The 24,814-nt window shown below is 35.4% G+C and overlaps 1 protein-coding gene and 1 long non-coding RNA gene across 3 annotated transcripts in view; one reads left to right on the top strand and one right to left on the bottom strand.

Moving 5' to 3' along the window:
- The first annotated feature begins 2,001 nt into the window (after positions 1-2,001).
- Positions 2,002-23,989, top strand: LOC137041624 (uncharacterized). Its single transcript, XR_010898124.1, has 3 exons — positions 2,002-2,089; positions 22,059-22,107; positions 23,635-23,989. It is a non-coding gene; the product is annotated as an uncharacterized lncRNA (long non-coding RNA).
- The window catches only part of lin28b (lin-28 homolog B (C. elegans)), a 30,692-nt gene continuing 13,286 nt past the window's right edge, over positions 7,409-24,814 (bottom strand). For both annotated transcript variants that reach the window (XM_067418130.1, XM_067418131.1), the window contains 2 exons: positions 18,009-18,196; positions 7,409-11,680 (listed from right to left, as the gene is read on the bottom strand). In XM_067418130.1, the coding sequence (XP_067274231.1) occupies positions 11,389-11,680; positions 18,009-18,196 (480 nt within the window). In that variant the 3' untranslated portion in view covers positions 7,409-11,388. The remainder of the gene's footprint in view (positions 11,681-18,008; positions 18,197-24,814) is intronic.

Raw genomic sequence — 24,814 nt, 5'->3', positions numbered from 1 at the left:
AGAAAGCCTGGAGTATATTCAAATGATTGTGCTTCCCCCCTCATATCCCCCTGAGACAAGAGATTTATGCATTTTATTTCTGGAAAAATTCCTCCTATGATGCAAATTGACGATATTTGCATCATAGGAGGAATGTTTGGCCAAAGGCTAAAGACTACAGCCAGCAGAGGGAGCCATTTCCGCATGTTTTGAACCCGTGCATGGGGGATAGAGATCACACTCAGAGCTCAGCTCAGCTACAGGCACTCATTTAAACGGAGCTATGGTGAGCAATGGAAGTCTTTTAACTTCTTAAATTAATTTCTATGAAAGTTAAGCTTGCAAAGGCATGAAGTGTGAATGTATGCCGCGCGTGTAGTCGTGATTACCTCAGCTCTCATCACGAGGGCTCATCAGCTCATTTATCTCACTCCTGCAGTTAGTGCTCAGTGCTGTGACACTCGCGCGGTGACTCACTCATTTATATTGAACACACACGTTCAGGTTTTAATTGTAGTGTCTTCAACTCAGTCACAGTAATCCAGTAGTGGTGGCTTTGGAAGTGGCCTCACAGGGCAGCAAAGCATTCTGGGAATTGTAGTCTTTCATCCCCATGAGACGACAAATACATTTTCTGTCTTTTCTCAGTCTAGAAAGCACCAAATTCAAAATTAATTTCACATTTCTACTACATTGATGACCCAGTTTAAATACAGATTCATCTTCCCAGCGCTGAAGTACCCCTTTAATGTCACATTTTGTAATATTTGCAATGTTTTATTTTTATTTTCTCATCCAGTTTTTTTAGAGAGACACCCTTAAATGCATACTTCTGCTGTTTTTGCATAAAACTAATATGCAAATGATCAGATTAACCCATCCTATGTGTCAACATTGTTACAATGTATTGCCCAAACATTTCTAATTTTACAGAGAATCAAAATACATGTGCACACTAACATTAAATAAAATAATAAATAAAAAAAGTAATAATATAATATCCTAATCTATCTATCTGCCAATATATTTTCTAAAACTATTCAAATCTCTTTAGTCATATCCCTGATTCACCTCCAAGTAATCATAACATTATGAAAAGTGATAACACGATGCTGAATGACTGTTAATACAAATGGATTATTGTAATTGCCTCGCTCTCTGTCATTCGGTGGTGATTGAATTCTGACATCTCATTGGCCAAGAAAAATAACCCCTAGTAGTCTGTTAGTGTGTGTGTCTGTAACAGAGCTTTTGATTGGCTGTTAGGATAACATACACTCCATCACTGTCTGTCGTTGCTATAGTGAGGAGCTCAGAGTGGTGGAGGATGAACGCTGGAGGGAGGGAGAGAGAAAGAGAAGAGGTTAAATGGTGTCTCATCAATCTTAATGAAATGCAATTATTTCTACCCGTATTAATCATTTTTGCGCGTTTGCTGCTGGCCACTTCAGTTAGCCATCCATCTCTTCCTCGCTCGTTCTGTCTTTCTCCGGATAATTCTGTTTCTTCTGCTGCAGTTGTTTGTTTACTTGGGGTCGTTTTTAACTTGTGCAGTCCTATCAGTTCCCATTAATTTGGTTGGTGTGTGTGTGTGTGCGTGTGTGTGCGTGTGTGTGCGTGTGTGTGTGTGTGCGTGTGTGTGTGTGTGTGTGTGTGTGTGTGTGTGTGTGTGTGTGTGTGTGTGTGTGTGTGTGTGTGTGTGTGTGTGTGTGTGTGTGTGTGTGTGTGTGTGTGTGTGGTTAAATTGATGAGAAGTTGGGTTTGTGTGTTTGTGTGTGTGTGTGTGTGTGAGAGAGAGAGAGAGAGAGAGAGAGAGAAGCGAACATGACTGATATTCATTTTGGATTTTTGTTTCGGAGCCTGTCGAATATGCTGCTTGTGTCTGTAACGATGTGTGTGTGTGTGTGTGTGTGTGTGTGTGTGTGTGTGTGTGTGTGTGTGTGTGTGTGTGTGTTAGGGCGGCGGTCGCTGAAGATCATCATAATAAACAAAGTTTTATATCTTCTTTTTTTTCTTTATTCCAGTAAAACCCACCCGAGTTGTTCTGACTGAAGTCCCCGTGAGCGCGCAGATGGGCTGATTTTATAGCGACCTCTGCTGACAGATTAAAGTAAGTGTACAATCGATTGGATAATTTAATGACCCCTTATGAATAATTTCGTATGAAAATAAGCATGTTATGCGGGTTTAAGTGACATCATACTTACAAAATATTTCAATGTTTTATATAAAATAAGTTGAAAATATAAATGGACAAATATTTGAGGTCAGTAAAAATAAATAAAAAAACGTATTCAGTTGATCAAAAGCGACAGTAAAGACATTTGTAATGTTACTTTCTATTTCAAATACAGTAAATGCTGTTCTTTTGAACTTTCTATTGATAAAAAAATTTGTTTATGAAATTGTTTTTAAAAAAAAAGATAATAAGAAGAAATGTTTCTAAATCAGTATACTATTATTATGATTTCTGAAGAGCATGTGACTCTTAAAACTGGATTTACAGGAATAAATTACATTAAATCGTACAGTTCGGCTTCACCATGGCAAACTAACTAGTCCTAAAAGTGAAAACTTAAAGCTGCAGTCCATATCTTTTTCTTCTTTTCTTTTTTTTTGGTTAAATATTATCAAAAAATTGATCAAATACATAACCAGCCTGTGTTCAAAACTATCTCCTTACCTTAGCCCGATTCACAACGGTAAACTTGTAATAATGTGTTATAGTGTGAGTGGTACTGGTGGGTTTCCATGTGAAATTCAAGCATGTCTTTACGTCACGTCCGTATACATAAAGAAGGAGTCCGGGGTGTGTGGATGATGCAGGTGGTGGATCATTTATAGCCTTTTCTCACAGCAGCTGGAATAATTAAAAGTGTCATTTTGATGGTGGATTGTAGTCCAGAAAGGTCCAAACGACATCAGTGACAACTGGAGATTCACCCGAAAGCAAAATATTAGACTGTACAGAAATTAAAATCTACAGGTAAAGCTAACACACACTAAATACACATAGTCACGCAAAGCTGATGTTGTTAACAAACATTTTGAGAACAATGTATAACAGTAATAATAATCTGCATGGTTTGATATGATATGAGCGAAGCGACTGTTAGATTTAATCGCCGTTTTTATAGCGATTTATTGTAAAAAAAAAAATCTAAGTTGGTCGGAACAAAAGTGGCAGACATGTTACTTGTTCAGAGGACATTTTCCGGTGAAAATGATTTTTTTTGGTCGTACTTCCAAGACGTAGAATCTGTGATTCTGAAGTACAGTATCCACTCCGGTGCGGTGAATGACTGACAGTCACACACACTCCTCAAAACATTAGATTCATCCCCGCTGAGGAGCCGCTGGTGCACGACTCATGTAAAGATGATGATTCCACAAATAACTGCAATTGCAGGTTTCAAACAGAGATGGCAACAAAGAGGCAAAACTTACGGACTGCACCATATGCATATTCTATATATATATATATATACTAACTTTATAACAGGTTTATTGCCGTAAAATAGCACACAACAAAAAAAACCACACAAATCAGAAGTTTAAACTGTATTTAAACAACTCATATTCAATATAATTTGAGCATGATTAACATTTTCTGAAGGTTAAGCATCTGTTTTCACTGACTTTTTGTTCATTTTCTACCAATTAGCCCCAGAATTTCCACACATTTTTCTTCTAAAATGACGACTTCAGTTGAGAACTTTTATGCAACATATTTAATGTTTTCATAATAGGTTTAATATCAATCAAGTAGAACAGTTAAACATACTCAAAAGTCCTAAATTCACAGACAAAAAGGCAAAACGCATATAAACGTGGTTACAATGAGTGATATGTTCTTCAAATAATATCATAAGAGGCAATCAGTGCTTCGATGAAGTTAAAAACAGAAATGAGCACCGTTCTGAAAACACTTCGACAGCAGAACGGAGAAATGCACTGGAACATAAAAGCATGACATTGTTAAAATGAGGGTTTATGAACCAAAGAGCCGTACAATGATTTACAGCACGTCAAAAGTTTAAATACACAGGGAATAAAATATAAAATCTCTGAGAGACAAAGTTATTCAAAGTTCAGCAGCCGCATGGCAACAGAGGTATGTGTCAAAATAAAAGTCTTCATGAGAAGTGTGACTCATAAGAACATGATTCGGTTATTAAGACTGCAGTGATTATTTAGGCATTACGATAACAATCAAGACTTGCCAACCAACAGTTGTTATTTTCATTAGTCCTGGGCTTTGGTCAGTTTCATACATTCAGTGCTAAACGTGAGGCAAACCGCACAATGATCGGATTTCAAAACAGATATAAAAGATCTGCTCAGAAATGTATTCAGTCTTGATGCAAATCTCTCAAATAAACAGCGTTAAATCAGTAGTTATAACATCATATTTCATTTTACATCGCATTATATATATATATATATATATATATATATATATATATATATATATATATATATATATATATATATATATATATAAAAATACTGCTGCCAATGTATTAAAGTCCTTCTCTAGTTCTGATGTTACAAATAAACACAACTGGAATGATATTTATAGCAACTAATGCCCCAAAATAATAAGATGCCTCCCGATTAAAAGTCTAGCCATAAAGCAATAAAAATAAAGGCACAAAAGCTAAACAATCTTTGCACTGCGCTGTCATGGAGAACATGTGGCGTCTGTGTTAGACCATGCTGAACCGTTACACATTCAGTCTCTAGAGTTACTCTAAAACAGAGAGGAATACAACAACAAAATCCTACGTAAAGATAAAAACAGCCTAGACCAGCAGCTGGACCAGAGTGAGTTTAACTGGAGATGAAGAGAGAGAAAATGAGGTAGACTTCTGTGTAAACACAAAGCAAATTATTACTAAAGACTAATAAAACAAACTACAAGGACCTAACACTCGGTTAGTCTTCAGGAAAATAAACGGAACGGAAAAGTACGCCTATGTGAAACGGAAGGAGGTAGCTCTAACGTACGAGAACATGAGTCGGTGAGTTTGATGAGCAACAGTCAATAGATTCAGTTAATGGTCAATGCTTCCCTACAGAATAACATCAAATACACTTATTTGGTTCGTTCCCTGAGAGAAGTTCATCCTGAGAAGAATTGTGGGTAGAAATGTACAAAAATACACTGTATAAATCTGTAGTTGCTGTATGAGGTTTGGGATCTGAGTCTGTGCTATATGTCTGTCATTTGGTCAGTTTCTTTCTGTCAGATTGTTTTTCTTCGTCTGTGCACTTGATTAAATATGATGCCAGACACACACACACACAAACACACATACACACATTCATAGGGCTGTTTCACAGCATGAGCGTCGAACTTCACGCAATCACAATTCTAATGCCTTCAAACACAGCCGGTCTTTGGTATAAACATCTATACCAAAAACACACGGTTAGTTAACGCCCTCCGATAAAACCACGGCACGCGAGTGACGCCATTTGATTTGTCAACACACATTGTGCGAACAGTCATGCGAGCTTGCTTTGAATCTTTTACACATTCAGTATCGTCAGAGAGGCGTCGTCTTGTCCTTATAGACCTCAAGTGGAGGATGAGCGCCGGTCAAGTCATAATGTGACCCGGGTCTCTTTTCAGAAATCTCTGCCTATGCGCGAGCGCACACACACACACACACACACACACACACACACACACACACACACACACTAACACATATGTTTTAATGCTTGTTTTGAAGATAAAGAAACTTAAGACCGTTCAAAGCTTCAAATCTATAAAAAAAAAAACTTTTGATTTACTCCATGCTGAATCTCACAGAAACAGGTCAATGTCATATTTTAACTTAAAGTCAAAAGAAAAATTAAGATTTTATAACAGTATTGTCATAAATTCATTGTCATTAATTGTAATTTGATTTTTTTTTAAAGTTGTCATTCTTTTCAGTGATAATTCTTACTGCATACATTTTTTTACTGCAAAATGTACAATTAATTTAAAAATAATAATTTTAAATGACTAATCACAAAGTATAAACACATTAGAAACCTATTATTATATCTTACATTTGTCTGCATTACAGTGAGAAAGGCTCAATTGTAACTTTTAAAAAAAAATCTATTAAATAACTTTCCTTTATCATTTATTTCTTTTGATTTTAAGGTAAAATATGGCTCTGACACAGTCAAAAAAATTAAGCCCAATAGTAAAATCCCATCAAATTGAATTAAATTTAAAATAGAGCTTAATTAAACATATTATATAAAACTTATATATAATGAATCACAAACTAAATGGTCCATTCTCTTGTACCATTAAGCATTTAAAATTCTGAAATCATAATATTTAAGGTTTATTTAATTTGATTTAAATTTTCATGAGATTCGCCCTCCCGTTCCTTTCAGATCAAGACAAAATGAGAAACATCAAGGCAAAAGTTTTCTTCATTATCGGCGCATCAGATGCCATACTATACGCACTGTGAACCTTTGGTGTTGCTGGAAATCTTTTGTTGGATTTCTAAAGCTCATCAGTATTTAAGCTCCACAGATTGAAGGCCTAAAATTATTGCTGAAAGTCACTGGATCGTTCATTGACATTAAGACATTACACAGCAAACCTCCACAGCATGGCATTCTGGGTAAACAACGCTTACTTTGTTCAAGTGCACTTTTGTTCAATGGATGATTGTAGCAGATTTGCGCTTAACTTTCAGATCATTCAGATCTCCGCCAACAGCTTTGTATGAGGAGATCTGTCTCTATAAGGCGTAAGTTCATCTACATTCATTAGCTAAAATAGGGTAAAACTGTATGCATACTCAAGCATATGCATAAAAATAAGGTATACCTCAAGATTTAGTTTGTTTCTAAAGTACACCTTGTTTTATATGTGTACATCAGGGTATGTGTACAGGGTCACCATTCCACCGTTCTGGAACAACATTCCTGTCTAAAAATGTAGTCCTAACCCAATCCCTAATTTATGCCTGAATTCAGAGAGAAATGATAGGTGAATAACACTGATTTAGAACACCTTATCTAAACTTAAGGCCCATTCAAGGACGATAACTATAAAGATAACGATATAGTTCTCAATATTAACGAATCAGAGTTCACACCACAGCTAAAACGATAATGGCACAGAGAAACGATATCATTGGAATCACTTTCAAAGTGATTTTTTTTTTCAAGGTGATGAACAATAAAAACATTGACAGCCAATCAGAATTCATCCGAGCTCAAGCATTTAAAACAGCCGCCAAGCACGCCTTTAGAAAGAACAGAAAAATATCGTCCACTGGTGTGGACGATAATATAGCTATCGTTCTTGGTGTGAACCATGGACTGTAAAAAAATATATATATATCTGGATGTAGTGTCCAGCGCATCACTCCCGGATAACGTTGCGTTTAATCCAGCACACAGCTTTATTTTGAATGTTCGGTGAACTCCGTCGTGAAATGCGTCATAAAAGCTGACCAATCAGGTTGTGACCGTCTCCCTATGCCTTTGGTTCGGTAACTTTAGGTTCGCTGTTAAAAATGCCAGTGTGAACGCTAAGCAGACCAGGACTATATGTTTTGTTTTTGTTTTTTGGTCCAGACCAAATGAACCGAACTACAAGTGTGAACGCACCCTAACACACAGCGGACAAATGACAATCCACCTGTCACTCAAAGTGGCCACGCCCTTAATTATGCAGAACTTTAAGGCTTTATATAATGTAAACAAATGAGTTATTAAAAAAATATCACCTCCCCCACAGTTGTCATGAAGGGCGAAAATAGCTGTGTAGAACACAACCACAATTTGTATTATGCTGTAATTTTTTTTTTTCTGCTCTAAAGTTTGACATGGGGCTCAATGAGATTCTACTCCCTTCTGAAGCCTGTCTCTAGTGGCCAGTCGATGAATTTCAGTTTAAGTCACTTCCGTATTGGCTTCAACAGAAACTGGCGGAAGTTGCCGCTTGGTGTGAATGGGCCATTAGTCTCAGACGGTGCCCACAGACTGATGACTGAACATCTGATTGCACAATAAACTGGAAACACTTCAGGTTTTTAAAAGTTGTCATCTGATTGCTTGAACTATACAGAATGTTTGGGGAGATGTATATTTACAACTGTTACAATGAGTGCTAATAAGGATCAACTAAACGCTTGATTTTCAAAAGTATGCAAGTTAATTTTTCACATTCATGTTTCATGTTTCTTGTTAAACATATGGGCGTCGGAAGCAAATAAAATGTGGGTGGGTCCTTTCGCTCAGATTTTTTTTTTTTACTGGAGTAACATTAGATGCCATTTACATTAAATAGAAATATACCGCCATTTTCTAAACTATTGATTGGGCCAGACAAAATTACAGAAATCACTGAGTTATTTACCGTGGCTATAGTGTTTGAATCCGCCTTTTGCAGAACTCGCTCTACTCTCTTTTCCAATCATATATCAGATCAGAAAGGCATTTATTTTCAATAAAAATTAAGAAAATATTAGAAAAATTAGAAATCAAACATCGAACATGTGTTTAATAATAAGTGTTTCTCGGTTAGGGGTAGTTAAGCAGACATGTGCTGAATTAAAGACAATAAAAGTGTGTGGGTCCAATATCATGGGTTGTAAAAAGAGGGGGGTGGTCTTTTCCCAACCATGCACAATGGTTAAGACGCCCAGGGTTAAACAATGCAGAACAAAACGAACTGTGATTGGTTGCTTTACATGTCAGTCAGACGGCCTCTAAAGACTCGGGGGTCCTTGCCCAATGAAAGCTACTGTCAGTCTGAAGGTCTGAAGACTAGCCTAAAAACTGTAAAACTGTCCCTTAAATCTAAGTGGTTGATGAAATGTTGATCCAGGAACATGTACTTTGTGCAATCATATTCACCAGCACTGTACGCATTTAAATGGGATTTCACACACCAGACAGCAACATAGTGTCTGCCCAGATCCGGCCCACAATCTTTCACACGTCGATTCCACACGTCCCAGATGTGGGCCGGATCTGGACAGACACTGTAGCCACGTTTCCCACATTATAGGATGGTACCCGGGACCACAGGAACCAAGGTCTAAATGAAGTTCCGGGTAAATATTTCCTCCTTCAAACGGCTCACGATGTAGTACTTTTTCAAAGTTCTGAAATTTTCCGGGGTGGGACTTGTTTGACATGCTGATTGGCTGACTCCACACAGCATTTTATTTGCTCATGTTGACTCATGTTGAGGACGAAATCCAGCGGGAACCAGAAAGCCGCGCACAGTCCTGCGTCACCAAACTAATCTTCACGGTACTTTAGACTACGATGGAAACGCAGACAGGAACAGGTGTGGGGGGGGAAGTTCCTGGGACAAATTGTTCCGGGTAATTCCGGTGGAAATGGCTCATGTTGCTGTCTGGGCAAGTACAGCATGTTCCTGGATCAGTTACGTCAAGTTTAGGTTTACAACCAGGGTTAGGTGCTTCTACATCAGTGCTATTCCCCTATCACTTCTCTCTGAATTCAGGGATAAGTAATGGGGAGGGTTAGGTTGAGGAATAGAACAAAATTATCAGTCAGGAATGTTGTTCCAGGAACGTCTTTCCTGGCAAAATCACGTTGAGCATTCATTTCGTCATTGCGCAAACACTGATTTTTTTAAAAATGAAATAAAAATGATTGGATTATGATTATTTACAAGGAAATACCATTTCAGTCATTCTACTTCAAAGCTTCACATGTAGCCTAATTCATTTCTTAATAATTATTTGTGAAATTTACTAGCAATTTTGCCTGGTAATGTATTAGCTATTTATTAGTTGTTTAGTAATCAGTTGCTCCAAAAGAAACTGGACAACAAACTACCGAATAATACACGGCCACGTTTATGATAAATCGTGTCAAAACTAAAGTATAGCCTACATGGATGAATCGATTATAGCAAAATGCTTCAATGACTGTCAAAGCACTACAATAGCTCACCACTTTACACATCCAAGATCAAACTTTTGAAGGCCGCTGTCATTTTTGGTTCTTTTTACATGACGTCACAACGGGAAGTGAGAGAAAATTAAGCTTTTTTCGGATTTTCCTATGAGACAACTTGGAGAATTTTTCTGCAGACAGAATCTCATCGTATCGTAATTCCGCGGTGAAAGCAGCATCAAGTCCTCCACAAGATGATCACTTTCAGTGAGGCCGAGAGATGCGTAAGGGAGAAGAGGGATCAAATCAAAACGCCATCATAGAGAATCACCTTCATCTATCTACGCGCTCTATATAAATTACACTTATAATATCTCAACATATATTAATGCCTTAAATTATCACCGTGAGCTGTGAAACAGCCTGTGATCAAGCAAAAGGCAGCTTTACACTGCAGCTAAACAATGCCAATACTCAGTTAGTCTCTCTGACTCGGGTTAATTTAGCTCTTCAATTGTTACAAACTCTTAGTAAATGTAAGACCAGGCGGCTGACAGCAGCTGATCTGCGAGACGCATATAAATCTCATCCACCCACAAAGAAAAATAAACTGATTTGAAAATGTCCTCTATACCTCATAATAATATCACTGATAGGATATAGTGAGTGTGACTATATCCACCCCAGCCATAACAGATCTGTCCCGGGACACGTGAGTTTTGATGTGAACCTGATTGTGAGAAATTCAAAATGCTGGAGAACCCAAAGTTTTTTTTGTCATTATGTCTGAATCTGGTTTAAAGTCAACATGAAATCAAACTCGATCTTAATGCGTGCCCTTGATCTTGAAATGAATTTTCCTCTGAAACTAATTTAGACTGTAATATTGTGAAATATTTTTACAATTTAAAACAACTGTTTTCTATTTGAATATATTTTCAAATGTAATATATTCCTGTGATCAAAGCTGAATTTTCAGCATCATTCCTCCAGTCTTCAGTGTCACAAGATCCTTCAGAAATCATTCTGATATGCCGATTTATTACCAATGCTGAAAACAGTTTTGCTGCGTGCTAATTTTATGGAAACTGTGACACACTACATTCAAAAGTTTCAGAGGAAAGTTATCACGTCATCTTGAAAATAAAATGTTCACGTTAAGAAGAAGAACATGCACTAAGAAAGCAAATCAAATCGTGACGGATAAAAAAAAAAGTCCCTCCTTACATTTTGACTCCGGTTTCACTCAACTTTTGCAACTTTTGTTGAGTTTTTAAAACACTGGTTCGTGTTTTTCTTAATCTATTTTGCCTTGTAATATTCACTTCAAACACACTCGCTCCAAAACACACGTCAGTCGCAGAGTTTGTTGTGATTGCTCAGTGAGAACACACATACACACACCCCCATTGGCTGATACCATAGCTGCACGGGAAGGGAGGGTCTCCTCTCTGACCCGGCCACGTGAGGTAGATGATTTCGGGTCTGGGAGGGAGGTGGATTTCAGTCCCAGCTTTTCCTCCAGCGCTGGGAGTGAGTCCCCCGTTGAGATGCTTCCTCCGGGGAGGACGACAGGCCCTCATGGGGCGACGAGCCCGACCGGCTCTCCTCTTCCTGGGACTGAGTCGAGGTGGAGGGTCGCTGGGGGTCCTGAGACGTGGAGGGGGACAGTGCCCTCTTGTGGGGACACTGGGCCACCATGTGTGTGACACTCTGACAGTAGTGACACTTCTTTGGCTGGGGTGGAAGGCCACACTCTTTAGCGTGGTGGTCCAGACCTCCACAGTTATAACACCTGTGGAAGGACAAAAGATTACTCCATAAATTGTGTGATAATATAATACAGGATTTACATTTAGATGCACAGAAAATTCAGAGAGGGTGTTCTGCATTTAAACTACCAATCAAAAGTTTGGAATAAATATGATATCAATATTAATATTATAATATAATATATATCTGAATGATTTTTAGTGTCTAATGCTTACCAAAGCTGCATTTATTTGATCAATAATACAGTAAAAACAGTAATATTTTGAAATATTACAATTTATATAAAACATTTTTTAATTCAATTTATTCCTGTGATCAAAGCATCATTACTCCAGTCTTCAGTGTCACATGATCCTTCAGAAATCATTCTATTATGATTATTTGCTGCTCAGCTTTTGCATTACGTTTATGTATCCATGGCTATTAATGATTAATACATTTTTATCAGTGTTGAAACATTTTTGCTACTTAATTTTTTGGGGGAACATGAAGCATTTATTTGATATTTAAATCATAAAATAAAAAAATTCTTCAATGTCACTTTTGATAAATTTAATGCAGTCAGTTTCTTTTCTACTTTTTTTTTGTTTTTGTTGCTTGGCTCAAACTTTTGAATGGTAGTGTATCACGTTTAAAGCAGCACAAGTATACTAATATACTAGGTAATAGGGATGCGCGATATACCGGTACTGGAAAAATACCGGTATATATTTTATTTAAAACGGTACGATATCATGATTTGGCACATTTCGGTATATGCTGCTGTTCCGAAGTTCACCGCTAGATGGCAGCGCGCTACCCAAACTGACCCGAAACAACCGGCAAATGTGACAACAACATAGACGGACAAAATGGATAAAGCAGTTGAATCTCACTCAAGATGCCCAAAACGAATGAATAAAGAGAGGAGTAGAAGTGACATTTGTAATGACTTTGCTTATAAAACTGATGAAGAACCATCAAACCTAGCCAAGAAGCATCTGTCACTATCCTGACTTTAGGACTTCTTAAGAGATCGACAGGTCAGTGAATCATTCAAACCATCTCATTTAGACATTTTTGTTTTTTTAACACTGATCAACGCACACACACAGCCTAACATAAGATCAAATATCACAATCTCCAGCGTTCGTTTCAACCAATGACATTTAGATCTCATAATATTTGCACGCATACTATTGCACTGTTTACATTCGCGTTAGACACCGCCGACTGTGTTTATGTGAATACTCACTAAAGACGGACATTTGTACATAATTCTGTGTATTTGACTGTTTAAGGAAACTTAATGTGTAATGTGCGAGCGTGACTAAGTGACAGGCGTGTGTGTGTGTGTGTGTGTGTGTGTGTGTGTGTGTGTGTGTGTGTGTGTGTGTGTCGTTGTTATGAGCTCATATCTCCTGTAACTTAACTGTTATTACGAAATGCTATAAAATCTCTTGCGTGTTCAAATGATTTCCGTTCTCCATCCCGAGACCAGCGTGAAATGTTGAATCGGATTATGCAGATTGCTTTAGTGTAGTGCGATGTCTTTTGAAACCAGAAGCAATTAGCTAATTTTGAGAGATTTTTGCTGAAATTATTTCTCACAAGAAAGTTTTCAAATGACTGATTTGGTGTGATAAGCTTCGCTGATTAATTTACTAATAAACATTTGTGGTAATTTCCCACTTTATAAACTCAAAACTTGCATAATTGTTCTCATTCGCGTGCAATATACCCGCGCTAATATCAGACCTTGTGGTATCGATTTAATATCGGTACTTCGGTATTAGATTGTGGTACCGTACCGAATCCAAAATTGTGGTATCGAGCCATCCCTACTAGGTAATAACTAGGTACTAGCTGTAAACCTAACCTTAACCCTTTCAGTTACCTTATATGTGCATGTACTGTAAAATATAATGCAACCAAAACAATTTTAGATAAGAAAATAGTATGCAAAACCGTAATGATCCTAAAAACAAGCTTCTTTACATTATTTCCTGTATTTTTTGGATTAAATGTGACCTGGACATTTTGCAGAGATGAACTGAAACCCAGTGTTGGTCACTAGAGGGCAGTACAGGACCAGACTTACTCCAATAGCATTATAAGAAGATCCATAATAAGATCCTTACCAGAAATACTCAAGAAGTGGCAGTTGCAGTATTTAATAAATCAGTTTTCATCATACAGGAGTGATAAGTAGGCCCAGCCTATTAATTCCTACATTAAAATGTAAACACATTGTATGATTTATAGTTACACACACTCAAAAAAAATTATAATAAGATAGGAAGAATATTGTTTCCAGCTATATTTCTTAGATTTGAGGAAACTGAGTTACGGTGAGCATGAGGAATTGTTTAGTAGTAGAAACATTATATGTACAGAGCCTATGGTTGCCAAGGAAATTCCGGTGCATAGAAACGAGAGAGTAGGAAATGACATTACAGCGCTAAATATAGCGAATCAGATCTCTGAGAACCTGTGTGTGTGTGTTCATGTTTTTATATCCTGGTGGGGACTTCAACCTGAATGCACACTGATTCATGGGGACTCGTGTGGGGACCTAAACTGAGGTCCACATTAGGGAAACAAACGTATAAAATTTACACACAATGAGTGGATAAAGTTTTATATCGGTAGGTTTAGGGTTAGTGTAAGGGGAGAGAATATACAGTTTATACAGTAGAAAAACCATTACGTCTATGTTGTGTGTGTGTGTGTGTGTGTGTGTGTGTGTGTGTGTGTGTGTGTGTGTGTGTGTGTGTGTGTGTGTGTGTGTGTGTGTGTGAGTGAGACACAGTTCTCTGGACTAGTTGGTTCTGATTGGTCGATCAAAGCCTTCTGCCGTCATATATTTTTGTATATATTGCTAATCTGTCTATTTGGTCTCACAAAAAATATTACATCCTCTCATATCTTGCTCTAATAATATTCATCTGCAAAAAATAAGTTAAAGGGATACTTCACCCAAACAAACACACCTATCTCTTGGATGCCCTGGGGGTAAGCAGAGAAACATCACATTTTTATTTTTGGGTGAACTAACCCTTTAATGGCAGGAAACCTATCTAAAGTAAACTATCTTTAATGAATTTTAGGCAAAGTAATTATAAAAAAAATAATAATAATGAAACTAAAAAAATGGAAGTGAATAAATTACATACACACCATTGTTTTGGCCATAATTGATCAAATTCATAAAAATAAAACATATGAAACACAACTTGCTCCAACCTGACCGTTATGAAAGGAAGAGTTAAATATTATTTTAAGGTTATGCTACAGTGCAATTACACAAATATGCTCTGAGAAATATGAATTGGCTACATTTACATTAGGGTTAGGTAATTGTTTGTTATTATGCATAAGTACATGTAATGTGCAACTACGTCATCTTAAAATAAAAAGTTACCTTCTAATTTAATATGGTTTTGAACTAGAGGTTTCAAACCAATATAGAAGAACCTCTGCTTGGAAATCAACATGCATTTGGTTAAACTGGGCTTTTGGTCTGAGTCAGCTCCTGTCTCTGCACTGACGGGTTTGAGCCTCAAGGTGGCGATGAGCTTCAGCAGCAGACGATCAGACATTAGATCAACTGAAATTAGTGCTGAACAAACTCAGAGCTGAACATTATTTTATCACCATTTTGATTTTATGGAAAGCAGTTCCATTGCATTTCTACCTTTACCTGCACCTCATACACTCACATTTATAAAGACATATTTGAGAAAAACTGAGGCCTTTTACAACCTTAAAGGGTTAGTTCACCCAAAAAGTAAAATTCTGTCTTTAATTTCTCATCTTCATGTTCCAAACCAAATCTTCAGAAGACAAAAGAAGATCTTTTTTGATGAAATCTGAGAGCTTTCTGTTGACATGTCTATTAACAACTGTATGCCTATTCTGCCTATTCCAATGCCTATTAACAACTGGCCAGGGACTACAGATGGAAATGAGCTGTAGAGGCTAAAGATGCTCTTTTTATAAAAAAGGGACTGTCCACGTTATAATAAACTAAACTAAACTAAACATCTACACAACTACCACGTTTGAGCTTCCTCAAAAAAAAAAAAAGAGGTTCATTCTTTTTACGCATCATGTTTGAGCTTCAGCAAGAACCAATGAGGTTCATTCTCGTGTTACGAAGCACCGCAAGAACCAATGAGGTTCATTCTCGTGTTACGAAGCACCGCAAGAACCAATGAGGTTCATTCTCGTGTTACGAAGCACCGCAAGAACCAATGAGGTTCATTCTCGTGTTACGAAGCACCGCAAGAACCAATGAGGTTCATTCTCGTGTTATACGCAGCAAGTTTGAACTTCAGCGAGAACCAATGAGGTTTGTTCTTGTGCGTCAAGCATGTTCAGTTGAGCTAAATTCAGTCTGTTCATCATATAAAGTGATTGAGCCTCTTTAGAAGATTTGGGCTAAACTGCTCAGTTATCGATTCGTTTTATGATCTCTTTATGAACTTTTTGAAGGGTTACAGTGGTAGTTGTGTCAATGGAGGGACCGAAAGCTCTCAGATTTCATTAAAAGTTTCTTCATTTGTGTTTTAAAGATGAATGAAAGTTAAGGGTTTGGAATGACAGTGAGTAATTATCATTTTTGGGTGAACTAAGCCTTTAAAAATAAAAGGTAACATCCATTGATTTTTATTTATTTTTATAAACAACACTGCATAAAAATCTGTAAATCTCAACTGTATAATTTCCTTATTACATCCAGACACAAAGAACCTTTACCGGAACAGTTACTTGAATTAAAGGACTATTAATCTAAACTAAAGATTTCCATTAACCTCATAATTGCATCATCTCAGTGTTCAATGAATATACTGGCAATATTCGTGTATTAAAACTGATAAGATAAATTTACACTGTCATTGATAAGTTACCATTTTTAATTCAGTTAAAAAGAACATGCATTGCTCTAAGGGTCCCATTATGAGCTAATTTTATGCCTTAATGTACTTTTGATTCAAACAGATATCAAGCACTTTTAAAATGAAAGAATTTTAGAATATGTTCATATGAATATGTTAAGGCATCAGGGTTGGTGTGATCGTTAATAAACTTCCATCATCTCATGTCCACACTTTTCTTATTCCACATCTATAAGGACGGACTATATGATAAACCGCTCACCCACACACACGTACATACTTATAAATAGCTTTAACACAACAGACTGAAAAGACTTATTCAGTGTTTTTTTGTTGTTTTTTTTGCTCTGATCACCATGGCAACAGGAAGTAGAAGACGGACTCACAATCAATGCGAGTCGTGAACAGAAAAGCATTTGGCGAAACCAAACTCTGACCCGTCAACCTTTAAAATGACTTGCTGTAATTAATGTGGCTTCAAAAAACATTATCAATACTGAAATTAATTATTTTAGGCTTATACAGAGGAAGAAACATGCCGTGTAACTGGTATAAATATCGTGCATTTTAACCCTAAACATGTCTACAGCAATTCAAAAGCAAGTTTGAGGAGAAGTTATTGTTCAAAACAGAAATAAAAGATTTAAAAAATGTCTTTATTTTTGTTTGATTTTTATTAAAAAACGAATTATTGTAATTATGTAATTCCCCTGCTCTATATATTCACTCATGCTATTATCATTTTGTATTATTGTGTAATTTTCTTATATATTTTGGAATTATAAAACATTAAAAAAAAAAAAAAAAAAAAATATATATATATATATATATATATATATATATATATATATATATATATATATATAAGCATTAAGTTATTAGTTTGAAGTGTTTGCTAGACTGTAGATAATTTCCTTTTGCAGATAAACACTTTCTTTTACATTTTGTAGAATTATAAATTTACTTAAACACCTTTGCAAATACAACCATTAACAAAAGTAAATTAAACAAGATTAGCATTCAATTATGAACAATAACCCAAGTTTCAGAGAGAAAACAGAGACATATAATCAAAATATGGAAAGTAAAACATTTACAAGTTTAAATGAGGCAAGGTTTTAAAAGTTCCAATAGTTTCAATGAATCAATGTAACTATAAATTCAAAACCGTAGATTTGATCACTGCTGTTATTAGTGGCAGCTGCTAAAGCCAAGCATTATGAGACATATCATTTCATGTCATATAATGAAGACAATTAAAGGCCTATAATGAATAAAATCACATTTGAATCACAAATTACATTTATCCTCAAAGATACCAACCTACAGTTGAACCATTAGGTATTTAAATTTTTGCAGAACAAATACAGCACAATGTGAATTACTTCTAACTGAAAATAACCGTTTAGTCCAGCTTTCACTAAACTGAACATATTAAACTACATATCCCATCATGCTCAGCGGACTCACCGGTCTCCCTTTGGTTTGCGTTTGAGGGGGGGGGCCTTCCCTTTGGGGCGTCGGTCACTGCCGGAGCATGGGCCCCCGCCGGGCCCCGTGACCCTGAGCGACTCCAGACCTTTACTCGACCTCTTGAAGGTGAATTCAACCTGCTCGCCCTCCCGTAGACTCCTGAAGCCCTCCATCACCAGCTTACTCTAAACACACACACACACACACATCTTATTTAATACACATTCAGATTTACTTATATAGTCTATAAATATCAAACAGATCAGTCAAATCTACAGAGAGATCCTTAAATTCTTTAACATTCCAACAATATTTAATAATCTATGAGGGGGAGAAATATTTAAATATCAATCCGATCATCATATAGCAATAAACATTTCATATCATAATTTATCAGGGAGAGAAAAATAAAGAGATTTTCTAGAAAAAACTACAGCTACAAATCTGTCAATATTCCCTTAACCTGCATTACGAAAGCGAGGTTTAAAAACACATTTGATCTCTTTTCTAGCATAAAATGCACAATAGGACCTCATTGCTGAAATCAAAAACAGATTTTGCTTCTTTTAATATGTATACTGTAAAAACATCATATCATATCCTCTAGGACCCAGTAATAGATGTTTGTCCTCTGTATTTTTTAATGAGTTTCTCTGAGAGTGTAAACAGCACATTCAGGGCTTTTCAGAGATACCAAAGGTTTGGAACTGCCTCTGACATCCATTTAGTGATCAAATTGAACACTTTCATGGAAATATGATAATATTTTGTAATTTTCATTTAAAGTTGACTAATTTTTGAATTTGTCGTCACAAATCAACATCTCAGAACAATGTTATGGGGTTTTGTATCTAAATATGACTCTCTGCTATGAAACGAGTCACAGATTTCATAAATATCCACAGTAGAGGACACCCGGACTTGAAAGTGAACAGGGGGAAAAAAATACATATCAATATTCCTATCAAATATTAGATATTATTATGAAAATCTTGTAGAATACTACTCTGATTATTACACTTTTTTCATTACATGTTGCCCCAAGAACACGTTAATAAACAAATTAGACACAGATACTTTGTATTTAATGGAAAACGTATGGCCCTTTTACACACATATTGCATAAAGCAAAAAAAAAAACATATCTTTCATAACATACTTAAGAAGATTTTATATACAAAGTTTGGTATAAAAAAATCATGAAACCTAAAAATTGATTGGTCAATTTTATTTATTAGAAAATTGAGTCGTGTGTGTCCCCTACAGAGGACATATAGCATAACATAAGAATAAAATATAATTTAGCACAAAAAAATATGAATAATATTTTCTAACAATGTAATGAAACGAAAAAAATACTAAATTCACAAAACTTTTTTCCCTGGTTCTCAGGAGGATATCATCAATCAGTCAACACAGATGATTTTATATTACTTTAACTCATTAAAAATCATTAAAGCAATTGCAATTTTTGTAGTTATTCAAGATAAAACTCAATCTGATTATACTTCAAAAAAAATGTACTTAACTTAAACTTAAATAACTTTTTACAGTGTATTAAAACTGAGTATACATTTACTTATCAGACTATTAAAAAATAATATTACAAATATGGGTTTAATTGCAATAAATAATAGTGTAATTGTTTTCACACTTACTGCTAATACATTTAACTTTTTCATTAGATTTCATTAGAAGTTAGAGTTAATACAAAAGCAAATTCTTTAATTAATAAAAGGACAAATTAACATAATTTGAAATAAAAAGCACCATATGACCCCTGTGATCATTTTAAAGCGTCTGCATGTTTCATTTAACAGTGAACTGTCATGCAAACATGCAAATATTGTTGCAAATACTTATAACATAAAAATGGGTATGACTTTTACAGTTAAATACAATTTCAACAAATGTGATATAATGGGTAAAAAATCCTCCACTTAAAGCACAATGCCAGAAAAAGATTATTCATTTAATCATTTAGCAGATGCTTTGAGGAACATCAAAAGCAGTTTATCAAATTCATCAGTTTATCATTTATCATTCAAGAGCTTCACACAGTGTGTTTGTTAGTTTATTCAAATCTTATTCAAAAAAATTCACCATTATAAATGCAAAGTGAAGACCCAAAAAAAAAGAAATGATCGGAAATGATAACAGTGATGCAAGCCTGTTCATCTGAAATCGAAATGTAACTTCCTATGAATAAAATCACCACAAAATCTGTACGTCTGTAATTTAGCATTGATTCTAACGGTCACAGAGCAGATTTACTGTTCAAATACAATACACATCTCAGATTACACAATAAATACTGAAGATATATCTATACGTTTAGGCATTTGCAACTTTAACTAAACAAATACAACTAATTCAAGTCATTTAAATCAACGACTGTGATTCTAAATACACAAACAGGGCTGATTATTTCTGCCACTGGTGCAACAGAACACCATCTCAAGGGTGTGTCATGATACATGATCATATGATTCACATTTTGATTATTCATTCAACTGAAACTCCAATAATGCAATGCATGAATCAAATGCAAGAGGAAAAGCACAGAAGTATTCTCATCTCAATACAAGAGAGAAAGAAAGTCAATAGATCAACACCACCGCAGCGAAAGAATAAATGATGGAGAATGCCTCACTACACTCAGGAAAGAGAAGTCTCTGCATATCAGAACTGAATTCACACCCACATATCAGAACTGAATTTACACCCACATATCAGAACTGAATTGATGAATGATATTTTCATTTATTGTTGAATGAAACTCTTCTAACACTCTTAAAAATGCTGGGTTAAAAACAACCCAAATTGGGTTGAAAATGGACAAACCCAGAAATTGGGTTGTTTGAATGGGTCCATTTACTAGGGCTCAAACAACCCAATTTCTGGGTTTGTCCATTTTCAACCCAATTTGGGTTGTTTTTAACCCAGCATTTTTTAGAGTGAATGGTTCTTTATTTGCATCTATAATTTCATGAAGTGCCTTCAACATCCATGGAATCTTTACATTCAACAAAAGGATCTGTACACTCTAAAAAATTCTGGGTAAAAAACAACCCAATGTTGGGTCAAATATGGACTAACCCAGCAATTGGGTTGTTTTAACCCAGCGATTGGGTTGTCTTAAGCAAATATTTAACCCAACCACAGGATTAAAACAACCCAATCGCTTGGTTAAAACAACCCAACTGCTGGGTTAGTCCATATTTGACCCAACATTGGGTTAAAACAGCCCAACATTTTTTAGAGTGTAGATTTTTAGAATGTTTTTTACACTAAGAACAACATTTTTATTTTATGAACTGTTCACTGAAAGGGTCTTTGTGGAACCCACACTCTAAAAACTGCTGGGTTAAAAACAACCCAAGTTGGGTTGAAAATGGACAAACTCAGAAATTGGGTTGTTTGAATGAATCCATTCAATGGGTTCAAACAACACATGTTCTGGGTTTGTCCATTTTTAACCCAACTTGGCTTGTTTTTAACCCAGCATTTTATAGAGTGCAAAATAGTTCATCCCTTTTGGAACCATTCTTTTTAAGAGTGTGTGAAACAGAAACACCCTCGTTTTTGTCACGCCGTCACATTAAATAGAGTCGTGTGAGGAAAAATAATGCATTTAATTACTCATAATTACCATAATGGGCACAAAAGCATTCTGATTTAACACTTACGACGGGAAGAAATTGAAAATCCATAGCATGAATGAGAATAGAGCATTACGCAAACGCCAGCAGCAAAACTCTTCCCACACACACAGATATTTTCAATAAGAGTTAATAGGATTAGATCTTGCTCAAAAGAAACAAAACGCACACACCACACAAAAAACAAACATCTAGCATATAATATTTAATCCATAGTGTGAGAATGAAGTGTAAATACTTTCAATACATCAATAAAGTTTAAGTTCTGAATTTTGGTTTTATTAAAATGATTCATAACCTCTGTTCTGAAATGTGATTAAACCGAAACTCAATAGTGAAGACCGGGTTGATTAACGAATATTTTTCATTTCTGCTCTATTTCCAGGTGCTTCATGTTACTGATAATTCATCTGAAAAAAGCATGCAGGCTTAAGGTACGTGATGAGTGAGCACAGAGGGAGATGTGTGTCATATTGCAGGAAAGCACAGGGACAGAAACACGAGAGACGGAAGACAGAAACAGGAGAGAGAAATACAGAGAGCGCCACCACAGGGCCGGACGTATTCCACATCACCCCTCCTCCACATGTTTTCATCTTTCACTGTGACCTCTGACCTCTGCCCAACCCCCTTCAAACATGCACACACACACCGGCATCCCGTTTCCCTGTGTTAAATTAACAACACACTTCTGCACTGACTACAAGACGCACACGCAGTATTTGATCTGCTGACACACACTACATCACTCTACACACACCCCTGATAGTGGCCGGATATGAGCTCTCTCGGTGTGTGTGTGTGTGTGTGTGTGTGTGTGTGTGTAAAGTGTACACGGTCAAGTTGCGTCTCATAGAAAAAAAATGATTTTTACATTCTAGAAATACCTTTGAGTTAAACGCGTGAATTTACAGAACTAAACATTTAAACAGAAGCGATTCATTCAAAGAGACGAATGAAATACTGGTATTGATTTTATGTTTGTCTATATTTAAAATCATTTTGAATTGACTTAAAATGTATATGCACAGAAAATTCCAAACTAAATCAAAACTGTTTAGGAACAAAAGGAACAATTTGTACTCGTCAGCTTTTGCTTTGCTACTTTGTGTTTATTAGTTATAATAAAATTTACTGAAAACATTTTGGTTACAATTAACAATAAGATCTTATTTGTTAACATGCATTAACCAACATGAACTATATATTTTCCCAGTATTATTTTATTAGCCTTTATTAATGTTTGTTAATAAAAATGTTCATGTTCGTGTTAGTTCATGTGCATTATCTAATGTTAACAGATTTTGATTTTTAAAAAATGGATTAGTAAATGTTGAGATTAACAATAAGATGAATAAATGCTGTAGAAGTATTGTTCAGGTTAATAATGTAGTTCAATAAATGTTAACAAATGAAACCTTACTGTAAAGTGTTACCACCATTTCTAACTTAATGTCTCTTATTAAACGTTAAACAAAAATCAAACTCTAAAAAAAGAAAAAGTAGTCATAGTTTAAATGGTCTTTTCTCATCAGTTTAAACCATTTGACTCGACTTTTAGCTATTCTAAACGGACATATTTGCGTTTAACATTTGTGCTCTTGGCATATTTCCTTATTAAAAAGCAACTAACAAGACACTTTCATTTCTTTGTGATTTTAAATCAGGCAAACATGTCTTAGGAGACAACAAATCAAGTGCTAAAATTAAACTAACAAAATAATAAAATGCCTAGATTTTTAAATTTTCATGCAAGAACCAACAGAACCAGTTAGAGATCAATAAAATATATATTAATTATGTATTTATTTTATATAACTGAATTAAAAAATATTTTCTGTTAAAATATATTAAACTAATGAATATGTTTAAAATATAAAGTTAATAGTAATTATAACGGTGCTTCTTTCAGTTTACTACACAGCTCTGACTAAACTTAAGTGAGCAATTGTTTGTGACAGATCGGCAGCTGGCTCCACCCACACACTCACTCCTAATATGGGCAGAGCTGAAGGAGGAAGTCATGTGACCTGCTGCTTCTGTTGAGATGGAGAGATGAAGGACTGAACAAATGAAGAATAAAAGTGCAGGAAGCTGAACAAACTGAGCTCTGGAGAAAAAGAAACGATAAAGAGTGCTTTATTTTAGATTAAAACAAAGTAAAAACAGAGAAATTCAATTAAATCCGAAGATAAGATGACAGCAGCAGCTGAGAAAGAATTTAAGACCGATAATGAAAATGTTTGAGTCTTTCCTGTTATGCAGTACATTTCCATGTGTTTTAACATAATAGATAAAATAGTACCTTTATACACTCTAAAAAATGCTGGGTTGTTTTAACCCAATGTTGGGTCAAATATGGACTGACTCAGCGATTGGGTTGTTTTAATCCTGCGGTTGGGTTAAATATTTGCTTAAGACAACCCAACTGCTAGGTTAGTCTATATTTAACCCAACATTGGGTTGTTTTTACACATAATTTTTATTAAATAAAGTGTACTAAGTTAAATTTCTATTTTAATTAGTTTGTTTACTTTTTGTCACAACTAGAAAATAAACAAAACATGTTTACATGCATCACTATACATACAAATATAATACTATTATTAATATTAAATAGGGAGTATATTTATTTTTAAATAAACCTTATTTTAAGCAGATATTTCTGCAGTGTTAACCAGCTGCTCCAACATTTTTACTTTATAATCAAAAGGTTTCAAACAAAACGTGTGTCCTTGAGAATATGGTTTTAATTAGTAATACATTTATGTTTGTTTGTTTTTTTCATCAATCTAACTTACAAAACTGGGAAGTGTCATTATTTTTAGAGAAAAAACAGCGGCACAAATGGTGGTGAGCATTAGCAAGGTTTTGATCGGTTTGTATCGCAATAAAACTTTCTTTTCTGTTTGATAAAATTGCAGTATAATTATTTAACAATTTCAAAAGGATATTAAATAATATTGAATATTAACACCAAGTTGACAAACTCATGTACACAAACTGTTCCATCATCACGAGCAATGGCTAAATCTATATTTACATCCTGTTCTTGTTATTGTGTAAATCGAGTTATGATTAATAGCGTAAAATGCTTTCGGACCGTTAAACCCTTCTACACTTCCTTAAATAAAAACACAA

This window comes from Pseudorasbora parva, chromosome 15 (assembly GCF_024679245.1).
Source record: "Pseudorasbora parva isolate DD20220531a chromosome 15, ASM2467924v1, whole genome shotgun sequence".
NCBI classification, from domain to species: domain Eukaryota; kingdom Metazoa; phylum Chordata; class Actinopteri; order Cypriniformes; family Gobionidae; genus Pseudorasbora; species Pseudorasbora parva.
The sequence above is the reverse complement of the archived record's forward strand: the minus strand, read 5'-3'. Positions and strand labels throughout refer to the sequence as shown.